The 12,793-nt window shown below is 35.6% G+C and overlaps 2 protein-coding genes across 5 annotated transcripts in view; one reads left to right on the top strand and one right to left on the bottom strand.

Moving 5' to 3' along the window:
* The window catches only part of IZUMO1R (IZUMO1 receptor, JUNO), a 93,941-nt gene extending 92,560 nt beyond the window's left edge, over positions 1-1,381 (top strand). The window contains exon 7 of the mRNA XM_072795062.1: positions 1,166-1,381. The gene's annotated coding sequence lies outside the window, so the exon portion shown is untranslated. The remainder of the gene's footprint in view (positions 1-1,165) is intronic.
* MRE11 (MRE11 homolog, double strand break repair nuclease) overlaps positions 1-12,793 on the bottom strand; it is a 73,269-nt gene that overhangs the window by 21,285 nt on the left and 39,191 nt on the right. For all 4 annotated transcript variants that reach the window (XM_072795056.1, XM_072795055.1, XM_072795054.1 and 1 more), the window contains 3 exons: positions 12,417-12,479; positions 3,573-3,792; positions 2,521-2,604 (listed from right to left, as the gene is read on the bottom strand). In XM_072795056.1, coding sequence (XP_072651157.1) covers positions 2,521-2,604; positions 3,573-3,792; positions 12,417-12,479 — 367 coding nt within the window. The remainder of the gene's footprint in view (positions 1-2,520; positions 2,605-3,572; positions 3,793-12,416; positions 12,480-12,793) is intronic.

A 12,793-nucleotide genomic window follows, 5' to 3' on the forward strand; every position in this document is an offset into this window, starting at 1 on the left:
ATTTTAAAAATCACACAGCATATTTCAAAAAAACTAAGTAGAATCTCTATCCCCACCAAAAACAATGAAAATAAAAAACTCAAAGGAGAGTTTTAAGAACAGATGGGCATGGGGGCCTGCTTTAGTCAGTAAAACATGGGACTTTTGATCTTGAGATCACGAGTTCAAATCCCACATTGGGGTTAGAGTTTACTTAAAAGAAAACAGATGGGTGAATTGGAAGATCAATATAGCACAGGAAGATAAAACAAGGGAAAATACAAAAGAGATCAATACTCTCAGGAAGACAGTGATTCTTACAGTTATTTAATTGAAGACCGAGAAGGCAAGAAAAAGAGCAGAGGTATTATCTAAAGGGAAAGATTTTCTAGGAGTGATGAAAGACACTCATTCACAATTTCATGAAGCCTAATAAATCCTAAGCAGGAGAAAAAAGAATTTCATATCTAGATTCATCAGTGAAATTGCAGAACACCAACAGCCAGCTGGAAGAAAAATAGACTACTTCAAAAAAAAAAAAAAAAAAAAAAGCAAGCTTTACAATTCTAATAGCTCTATTCTCAACAACAAAATGGAAGCCCAAAGACTCACTTTAAGTGACTGATTATGCCCACTGGTGCCAAGGAAAGCTTCATATAAAATAATTTAGCCGGGATGAAAAAAGGCAGTTTGAGTTACGGTATAGGTGAGTATAACTTTGTGTCACATGCAACCAGCTTCTGGTGACTTAACATGGAAATGTACATGTTTTATTCACTTTGCTTTTCTGTATCCCTCTGTTTTTTCTTTCTGTTTTTTATAACTAACATTTTGTAGAGGCCTCCTATGTGCCAGGCTCTACCTTTCGGCTTCAGAACAACCCATGGTGTAGGGTCATTATGTAAACAAACGTAGGAGTATGAGTGATGTGTTCAAAGTCACAGGCCTTTCCATATTGAACTTTGCCTAGGTCTTTTCTATGTTGCCTATTTTTCTCCTTCTCTGCTTTACCTTATTCCTGCCGAGAATGGAAGAGCACCTTTTTGGATGCCATTTCCTAAAAGGCAACATATTTCTGAAGTCAAGATAAGGATCTCACCTGGCTCTCAAGTACTGAATAATCACTGAGTAAGAGTACAACAATAGAACTTTTTAAAAATTATTGGTTTTTTTTTTTTTCAAGTAGGCTCCACACTGGGCATGAACAACATGGAGCTTGAACTCACAACCCCGAGATCAAGACCTGAGCTGAGATCAAGAGCTGGATGCTTAACCAGCTGAGCCACTCAGACACCCCTAGAACTTTTGATGAGTATTTTTAAGAGTCATTTACTCAATTTGATGTTTGTATCCTTCCTCCAATGTCAGTTGCCAGCCAATAAATGTTGAAGACTTCCTCTGATGGTGTCACAATTTGCTTCCTTCTGGGGTGGTTTACTTTATCTTCACATTAATTAGATAGGTTATTCTGTAGAATACAAAGACTCCTCTACTGAGAACCAGTAATTAGGTCTCTAATCTTCTCTTGCTTTGGAAACTAGCAGTACAGTTGCCCCTTGAACTCAGTGGTTGGGGCACTGACCCCTGTACACTCCAAAAATCCCCATTTAACTTCTGACTCTTCCAAAACTTAACTAATAGCCTACTATTTACTGGAAGCCTTACTGACAATATAAACAGTTGATTAACACTTACTTTGTACGTTGTATATATACTGTATTCTTACAACAAAGTAAGCTCAAGAAAAGAAAATGTAATTAAGAAAGTCATATGGAAGGGAAAATACAGTAATGTATTTATCAAAGCCCCCCTTCCCCTAACATGTAAGTGGACCTCCACAGTTCAAACCCATTCTGTTCAAGGGTCAACTATATAGTGGTTAACCACTGGTTCTGGAGTCTAGGAAATGTAGGATTAACCCAAGTTCTAAAATTTACTAGTTGTGAGATAATGGGTAAGTTGCCTATTTTTTCAAAGCCTCAGATCCCTTTTCTGTAAAACAGATATAAGTATCTAACCACAGAGCTTTGAGAAGCATGCAGTAACTCTTACATAAACACTAGTCTTTATGAGTATTATCTAAAATACACATCATAGGACTTCCCTATGCTAACAGCAGAACCAGAGAAAAGCAGCATAAAAAAGTAAACGATATATTTATTAAGAAGCGGCACTTTCTCTTGATCATTGTTAACATACTGACTCACTTTTCAGACTTCATGGTCCCTCTATAAAGGAAATAATCAAATCTGTCTAAAAGTAAGGGATAAAAAAAACAAAAGGGATAATAAAAAATAATTTTTAAGGTTCACCCTTTTCAATAGCTCTGATGAATGGCAACGACTTTTTAAGGAATAGTTTATGAACTAATAATAATAATATTCCTTAACTATAAGGATTATTATTATTCCTTAATAATCCTTTTGACTCCCCAGTGATGGCAACACAAATCAATGAGGTTTCCTAATGGGGATTTCCTAGATCTTCCTATGTTGGAATTTATAAATAACTGCTAGATTATAACTTGCAATCCATACTCACCATCTATAATAGACATGTTTCTAGATGTTGACGTAGTGGCCTTTGAACTTCTGCCTCGAGTAGAAGTCTCCAGACCAGTGCCTACTGTTAGAATAATGAGCAGTCAATATACAATTCCATTGGTAGCCAAGGGTTTTTTTTTCAAAAGAAGGCCAAAATGAAATATAAATAGCTACATCAAAACAAAGTTCATGTACAAAAAGTCAAAGACATATATAACAAGAAATACATAATAGTCTAATCAATTTTCAAAAAGTATACTTATACCACATTTGGTTCATAATATTCTAAACAAATTTAAGGAAACATTTTGTAAACTTAAGGATAATGAAAATAAATTATCACTAGAGGATGGGGTTCTCTCTTGGAAATTTTCAAATTAAGTACTATTTTACCAGCTTAAAATTCCTATGAATAAATATTTAATAAAAACTATTTAAAAATACTCCTACAAATGAATTTATATAACACATCAGGAAGTAATGGAATGACCAATTTTCTATTATTTGGATTATTCAATGACAACAGTCCTGCATCAGTATGATGATGGCAATTAATGTTAATGACTGCTTTAGGAAATCAAATTGTTTTACAGTAGTTTTCTCTTTTAACAAATTTTATGAAGCTACTTCATAAAAATGTGGGCATTTGTACCTTATGACAGTAACAAAAATAATAATCTTTATGACCTGGGAGTTTCCTCCTGCTGTCAATGGTCATTAGGTAGCCATTTTCCTTAGCAGCTCATATTTGCCTATTACTTTATACATGTGAGAATAAATATGGCATTAAATGTACCTGAAAGGTACTGTGTGAGAAGTGGAGTGAAGTTCTTAAGCAAATGTTATGGGCCAAAAAAATCTTATGTGCACATGGCCATTAAAATTTATTTAAGTAAAATATACATGTCTGAATTACACTAAAGACTGACTTTATGCATTATAAAAATCAAATGTGAAAGGACTGCATAACTTAATTCTGGGGACAGGATTACAATCCTGCATGTACCATTCAATGGCCAAGTCTGAATGTGTGTGGTACTCAGTGCTAACCTCTTCCTCTCTGAGACCCTCCTCTCAAGGCTGAATTCTGCCCTCTTCCTCCTCGTCGGCCTCGGCCCCGGCCTCTTCCTCTACTGGCTGCTGCTGAGGTGTCCTCATCAGAGTCATCAGCCATCTGTTCTGCCAAATCTATACTCATAAGGTCCTCAGCACTAAAGGCAGAAGCAGAGTCCTCAGACTGAAATCTGAGGGCTCTGGCCCTCGTCATAGCCTAAGAGGGAGAAAGGAGAAAATACACATTAGTAGATAATGTAGTGTCCTAAGCCATTAATCTGGTCATTCAGATAACATTTAATATTCAAACTGTCTACACTATTATTTTTCACTCATCATGCTATAGAAATGCCAAGCAGAAGAGCTCCCCTCCCCCATCTGTCAAATTCAATTCCTAGGATTTGTCAGATGGATCTGCCACACTATCTATAAAATGAGACCTTTTGAAAAGGTGAGAACACCTTTTAGAACAGTAAAATTTCACAGAATCAAAACTTGTAGGACTGATAATATTGGCAATCATCCCTAATTCAACATCACCATTTGTTTTTATTTATTTATTGTTTTTAAAGATTTTATTTATTTATTTATTTGACAGCACAAGCAGGGGGAGCAGCTGAGAGAGTGGGAAAAGTCAGCTCCCCACTGAGCAGGAAGCCCCACATGGGGCTCAACATGGGACTTGATCCCAGGACTCTGGGATCATGACCTAAGCCGAAGGCAGACACTTCACCGACTGAGACACCAGATGCCCCAACATCACCATTTGTAAGAGACTGTCATCATTTAGACTACTTTGTACAATGGACTCTTAATAACAAGAAAAAAAGCTTATAAAAAATGGCTGTTATTTCTAGATGATGAAAGTTTAGGCTGCCCTTGTTTTCCTCTTTATTCACAAATACAAATTTTCTACAGTATAATTTTCCTAAAATATTACTTTGTAATCAGAAAATCATGAGCAATAATCTCTTATAAAAACTAAGAATTAAGAGCAAAAAAAGATAAAACAAGGGGTGCCTGGGTGGCTCAGTCGCTTAAGCCTCTGACTTGATTCCAGCTTAGATTGTGATCTCAAAGTCATGACAACAAGCCCCACACCAGGCTCCATGCTCAGTTTGGAGTCTGCTTGTCCCTGTCCCTCTGCTCTTCCTCCCCACTTGTGCATACCTGCTCTCTCTCAAATAAATAAGTAAATAAAACATTAAAAAAAAAACCACGATAAAAAGAATTGAGTGGAATATCATTTGAAGGCCTGGAAAAGAATAAAAAGCTTAGGACCAAGAATATGTCACAAATTTTAATTTGATAAGAAACTGCCTAGAAAAGACAAGTTTGAGACTTAATGAAATATTTTAACTCTGAAATGAATACAGATTTTCTGATTAGAAATAAAATAAAAGTAATGTTGCCCTGAGCTCTTCCCTTAAACCAATCAAAATATAGTAAGGAATACAGAAGTAAGACAGACATAATAGACTTTCAATAAAATCAGAAAATAGCTCCAACTTCAAAACACAAAATCTCTGAAGAGTTAATGTATATAATGAAGATGTGACCTAGGGAACAAGGTAGAAAAGAGTCTTAGGCAGTGTAGAGCTTTCTAAAATTGATCTAGATATCCCAAGGGATCATGACTACAATCTTTCTTGTTTGGAAAAAAAAATTCTGCGTCTAAGAATAGGTAGGTAGAGCATTTCTAAGCTCTATCATGAAATAAGGAGAGGCAGGGCTAAATGAGGAGATGAGAACAAAGCAGGTAGGGTAGAAGTAGGAGTGAAGTAGGAGGTGGGAGACCATCCAGCTTCATTATAATGATCTCAGCTTAAAGAAAATAACAGCTAAGTCACTACATGAAGGGCTTAGCACAGCTTTACAATGCAGAGAGAAAAAACTTCAGGGAACGTAACAAAAAATACAAATAAAAAAATAGGAGAAAAAAATTTCAATTCATTTTCCCTGTCCCAAAGTATGCTCATTATTATTCTTGGTCTCATTATTCTCGGATTCTGTATTTGCAAATAACCTACTTGCCAAAATATATTTGTAACCCCTGGAACAACACTCTTGATACTTTCGCAGTCATCTGTGAACCTGTGCAGAGTGGTAAAAATTCTGAATCTCCTGACACACACATTCCCACCCAGATGAAGATGAACAATGGGAACACTCAGTCTTTCTATTTCAGCTCTCCCACTTTAAATAAGTGTCCTTTTTATGGCATATTTAGCACCATGTTTTTCACATTCTGTGCTTTTGGTTGGTGATTCACTGCATTGCTAAGGTGCTGTCCAATACTGCCCAAGCACAGAAAGGTTGTGATGTGCCTTACAGATGAAATACATGTGTTAAATAAACTTCATTCAGGGATGAGTTATAGGGTTGTTGGATCTAAGTTCAGTGCTAATGAATCAATAATATAATTAACACAGAAACACACATGAGAAAGGTTATGTACTGAACAGCAGACAAAAATGTTGTAGCCAGTAGTCGGCAGGAACCTAATCCTGTATTTCCCTTAGGAGTTATACGGTTCACTATTTACTAATTTAGTGTTTGCATTAGACATAGAACATAAATGAATAACAAGAACCAACTATACTTTTTTAAAAAGTAGATTTAATAGGGAAAAGGAGACCTAAATTACATAATCAATAAGACAATCTAATTGATGGGTACTGAATTCTATACTCTGAAAATAAATAGATACTTCTTTGCAAGACCTCATGAAATGTTAACTGATTCTTCATGGGGTGCTAAGAAAGGTATCAATTAAGTTCTAAATAGTAAAAGGTATTATACTGTCTAATTGCCATGAATAAAATTAGAAATTAATGGTAATAAAACAACACCTGCCTCTAAGCCACATAACCAAAATTGTAGAAATCTAGAAAATAGTATATACCAGAACATATGAAACAATTAAAGAAGTGTTTACAAAAAAAAGCCTACAACCTATTAAAAAAGAATGAATGAAAATAAATAGATTTGATATTCAAAAAGCTAGGACAAAAAAAAAAAAAAAAAAAAAGCTAGGACAAATAAAACCCATCCAAAGGGAATTATTAGAAATCAATAAAGATACAATCATAAATAAATTTAAAGCAAAAATCCATTTGAATTAGTAAATTTAAGAACTGATCCTCTGGAACAAAATCACATTGACAAAAATCACTAACTTAACAAAAAGGAGAAAAAGACCAATATACACCATTAGAAATGAGAATGGAGGGGGAAAAAGATTGAGGGAAAATTTTTTTTTAAATTTTTATTTATTTATGATAGTCACACAGAGAGAGAGAGAGAGAGAGAGAGGCAGAGACACAGGCAGAGGAAGAAGCAGGCTCCATGCACCAGGAGCCCGACGTGGGATTCGATCCTGGGTCTCCAGGATCGCGCCCTGGGCCAAAGGCAGGCGCTAAACCGCTGCGCCACCCAGGGATCCCGATTGAGGGAAAATTAAAAGAATCCTGACAAAATACTTTTCAATTAGAAGTAATTTGGAAAATAAATAATCTAAACAGATCCAACAATAGACGCACAGTCTCAACAGACTAATAATATCAAAGAATAATGTGAGAAAATTGTTAAAGGAAAAAATCCCTGAAAAAGACCACAATCAGAAAGTTTCACAGGTATTCTATCAAATTTTCAAAGAACAGATAATTCCACTGCTATTTGCATAATACCAGAGCATAAAGAAAGCTTCCAATTTCTTTTTACAAAGCCAGCATAATATAGCTCTGAAAAACTGACAAAGGCCTGCATGCACCAAAAGATTACAGGATCTTATAAATACTAAAGTAAACAAAGAGAATCCAGGAACATATGGAAAAACCAGGATACCTATTACCAGGAGGCTCACAAAGTGGTAACAAGGATGAGGCAATAATAGAATATGCTTTAATATAATTCACCAAATTAATAGAATGAAGGAGGAAAAATCCCACACGCTTATCTCTACAGATGTCAAAAAGGCACTTAACTCATCATCTATTCTGGATTTGAACAAACCCCAAAACCCTTCTTTTACATGACAAATACCCTAAAATATGCAACTGCCCCACCATGCACAGAGAGTGTGCACACCTTCCTGTGAGCGCTGTAACAGAGAGATCTATGAGCTAGGCACTTAAAACAAAACAAAACAAAAATTTCTGGGCAAAGAACATGACCAGGTGTTTCATGTAAATAAAATGGTTTGTAAGCATAAAAATTGCTAAGTCACCAGTAACAAAAGTAGTAATGATAAAAATAGCAAGAAACAGTTTCCTCACCCATCAGATTTATAAAGATCAAAAGATGTAGTAATACACCACGAGGACCGGATGTGGGGAAATAAGCACTCCCAGATCCTGGTTAGAAGGTAAACTGGTGTAGTATCTCTGGGGTGATAAGGCAGGATCTAGCAAAAATTTAAAATGCACATGCCCTTTTATGATTAGTTCTTGGAATGAATTACCCACTATCATTTTCAAATTTTATATTTCTCTTTGTCTAAATACTTTATCTTCATTTTATCATTTCAAACATTACATTCAAATACTTTAACTCCACTTTTCTGTGCAACAGACCCTGTAGTTTATTGATATACCCGAAGTCATTACTTCTAAGAATTAGCAGTGGAATTCTAATTTACCTCATGAGTGTAGGTCCAGAGCCATTGTCCAGAGCCACTGGTAGGACAATGTTTCCATTTGCTTTTTTGTGAGATTTGAACATATACCATCCTGGTATTACACCGTTTTTTAAAAAATTGTGACAAAATGTACACACCATAAAATTGAGCATTTTAACCATTTTTAAGTGTATAGTTCAGGTGCATTAAGCACATTCACACTGTTGTGCAACATCGTCAACATCCAACTTCAGACCTTTTTCATCATTTTGAACTGACACACCATACCTGTTAAAAAATAACTCCCTGTTCCCTAATCTTCCCCTTCCCCTTGTTATCACTATTCTTTCTGTCTGTACGATTTGACTACTCTAGGGATCTCGTTTAAGTGGAACCATATAATATTTATCCTTTCACAAGTCTTACTTCACTTAGCGTAACGTTTTCAAGGTTTGTCCACTGCAGCATGAGTGAAACTTCATTCCGTTTAAGGCTAAGTAAAAGTCCATCACACACACATTTTGTTTACTCATACAGCTTTTGATGGACATTTGGACTATTACTACCTTTTGGCTGTTGTGAATAATGCTATAAGCATGGGTGTACTAATATCTGAGTTCTTGCTTTCAATTCTGTGGGCTAAATACCTAGCAATGCAATTGCTCGGTCACATAATTCCATGTTTAATTTTTTAAGGAATCCTCATACTATTTTTCTCAGATGCTTCTGTATTCCCACCAGCAATGCACAAGGGTTACAATTTCTCCATATTCTTGGCAACACTATTTTCTAGCTTTTTTGTAATAGTCATCTTAGTAAGTGTGAAGTGGCTTTGTGATTTTGATTTGCATTTTGCTAATGATGAGTGATGTTGAGCATCTTTTCGAGTTTATTGGTTACTTGTTTATTCTCTTTGGAGCAATGTCTGTTCAAGTCCTTCATCCACTTTTTAAATTGTTTTTTTGTTGTTGTTGTTGTTGTTGCTGGGTTGAATTTTAGGAGTTCTTTACAATATATGTTTTGGATATTAATCATTTACCCAATACATGATTTGTAAATATCTGTGGGGTGCCTTTTCACCCCATTCTGTGGGGTGCCTTTTCACTTTGTTGATAATGCTTAGTACTGCAGTTCGAAAGAGGCTATCAACCCTGCCTCAAATTCAGGTAGAACACAGGAAATCAGAGGCTGGGTAAACTCTGGACTATGAGTCAGACTAAGAATAGATGTTACATTTTTAAAGGATTATTAAAAAAAAAAAACAACTACACACACACACAGAAGAATAGGTGACAAAAACCATATACAGCTGCAAAACCTAAAATATTTACTGTTTGATCTCTTATTTAAATGTGAACTTATAATTAAAGAAAATACTTAGAGCTTTTCAATGTGAACAAGAGGTTTTAAAGCCTCTTGGAAGGACTAATGCTTGTGTCTGTTTAAATAACTTAAACATGGTACTGGGATTCTTGTCCTGAGCGAAATGATTCTACATGCCTGGGAGTTAAAGCTTGCGAAAGTCTCAAATTCCATTACAAGTCCTAAATAGTATGCTAAAGATAAAGATCATTTATAACATCAAATGGCAAGCTGGCAAATTACCCAGGAAACCCCAATTAACCTGCTGAAGTCTTAAAATATAGGTGAAAAATCTAAACCCAAAAGTGCTTTCTTCTAAAAAACTCCCAAATGCAATTTGTCATGTCTTCTACTACCTTCCTTGTAGAAAATATTCACTCTTATTCTTTAAAAGATTAATGAAAAACTTAGCTTAAGGGTTCCAAACACAAAGGGCATGTAAAGACCTATTTCTGTAATTTGTTAAACTGAAATGGTTAGTCAAGTTTAAAGGACCCAAGAACCAGAAGTGATTTCTTTCTTCTAGCATTCGTTCTTACTATTTAGCAAACACTCTTCTACTTTAAGGTGCTCTGTAAGATGAATACAAATATAAATACAATAAGGGATCCCTAATCTAGAGCCTCCTCCTCTTAGCTTCCAAAAACCATCTTGTAAATGGTATAGCAGTTGCATCTGCGCTTCTTAGGAACAGTGATTTTTGATGTTCTGCACACCAAAAACTTTCAGAAATCTCCCACTTTTAGCCATTCATTGGCCATGCATTGTATTAATGTTATTATAATATACAGTTCTGATAGGATAGGATATGACAGAAAGTCCAGACTTGAAGGCAGAAATAGGTTCAAATTCCACCCCACCATGTAACCTTTACTGTGGTCTCAGTATGATTTGTAAAATGGAAACTAAAATAGTGTATGTGATCCAGGGCACCTGGGTGGGTCAACAGCTTAAGCATCTATCTGCCTTTGGCTCAGGTCTTGATCCCAGAATCCTGGGATCTTCTCCCTCTCCTTCTGTTGTTCCCCTTGCTTGTGCTCTCTTGCTGTCAAATAAATAAAATCTTTAAAAAATAATAATAAAATATAATAGTGTAAATGACACACACATAGAAAAAATTCAATAAATAAAAATTTAATGAATAACATTTGCACTTTCCGGCAAAATTCCCTGTATTACAAGATGGAGACAGTGTTAAGTTGTACAAAGGGAAAAAATCCATGAAGCTCACAAAATTAGACACTGAGATTATCCTCTTGGATTCTCTCTAAAGAAAGGTTATTAACTGAGTTACTAGACTGCTATTTCTACATATTCTAATGAACTGGGGCATAATTTTTTTTGGGGGGGTAACTTTCCCACAGTAAGCACAGGGCATCAAATTTTTGTAATAAGACAGAAGAGAAAAATAACACCCAAAATACCACTTTCCTATTCCTTCACATTCCACACAAGGGCATTATTGGATCAGCCTAAAATCTGAAGCAGCCAGTATGATATGACAGATGATGAAGTAAATCAGATATAAATTTGGAAATTTTATTTTAAAAAGAAAGAAAAAAAGTCTATCTCATGGCATTTAGAGATGGTACCAAAGAATTATTCAATAGCCGATTTTTCCTCTGTCAGTATCTGAAACTGCTTCACCTGAAAGGCTGTGGGAATACCTAGTGGTCACCAGTAGATCAACCACTAAATAGGGATTCCTTTAGAAGAGAGTTCAGATAAAAAAGTAATAAAGTGGGAGTCCCCATCTCCGTAGGCAGGGTTTTTCCTTGTTAGTGTCCCAGGAATTGACTTTGACCTAAGGAGTGTGCTTATAACAAGGCAAAAAATATTTAGAGGGTAGGGATTGGCAGGGGTAAGGGTGGCTCATTAGAATAATTCTTTTTTGTTTGTAGTAGAGAAAACAGTGGAAGTTAGAAAAGTTAATTTGAGGGATGTGTCAAGTGCTTCAGCTCTTTCCAATTCACCACCTGTCAGGGGCGGTTCTGAAATACTTAGGAAAATGACAGTGGACTAGCAGGACTGTTGTATTAATTCAGTGAGAGTGACCCTTTAGGTCATGCTAAGGTTTAATATTTTCTTTCTACATATGTCTACCTCATCTACTAACGTGAGAGTTTCTGGTGGACATGAATGAACCATGTATTCCATCTGTATTGCTAATGCAAAGTAGAATGGCAAGGCTGTAACAGATATGAAGGAAAGCAATCAAGACAAAATCCCAACAGTAAATTAGTTGTAAGATAATCTTTAAATACTAGATAGCAATCAGAAACCACCACAGACTATCAGAAAATAGAAAAATATATTTCAACGGTGCATTCACTGAGTACCAGATAGAGGCCAGAAGTTTCAGTAAATGGGTGCTAACCAGAAGTTCCTAAACTGCAGAGACTGAGAAAGACAACACTGATAGTGTCAGGCCCATTGCAACATTTTAGAAAGCCAAGTGGACACTATATTTATCTACAATAATACTGCTAGCAAAATACTAAGTTTCTTCCTTTAGTCCCAAAATAATATCAGCTCAGTAGGGCAAGATTTTATCTAACTCTAATAAGATGCTCTGATCGCAATTATGTACAATTTTGATCACTAAGGGCTCTTGTTGTATATGCTCCCCTCCATCACACAACTAAATACGTCTTAGATGAAGCAAAATGAAAAAAGGGGGATGTCGGCAGGCAGAATACTGGTAGGCTGAACTGGTGTAAATCAAAGGCAGCTATCCTAAGCCAATTCTTGCTCAGTCATATCCACCAAATGTCCGTGGACTGACTATTCTAAACAAACCTACTAGTCATTCTAGTTTAACAAACTGACACACAAGCACAGGAATTTATATCAGCAATTACCTCTCGAACTTCATCATCTTCTTCATTAGTGTTTTTTTGTCTGCTTTCTCTGAAACGGCGTACCTGTATTAAAACAGTAAATCGCAAATGTTGCTTATTTCTATCATGGAAACGTAAAACAACAGCCTACAACTGATTAAGAAATGCTTTCCATTACAACATAAAACTTGGGAATTTTTTGTTTCAAATTTTTATTTAAATTCTAGTTAGTTAACATAGTGTAATACTGGTTTCAGGAGTAGAATTTAGTGATTCATTACTTACACATAATACTTAGTGTTCATCACAACAAGTGCCCTCCTTAATACCTATCACCCACCCACCTCCCCCATCAACTCTCAATTTGTTCTCTATCATTAAGAGTCTCTTATGATTTG

Source organism: Canis lupus, chromosome 23 (genome assembly GCF_048164855.1).
Source record: "Canis lupus baileyi chromosome 23, mCanLup2.hap1, whole genome shotgun sequence".
In the NCBI taxonomy this organism is placed as follows: domain Eukaryota; kingdom Metazoa; phylum Chordata; class Mammalia; order Carnivora; family Canidae; genus Canis; species Canis lupus.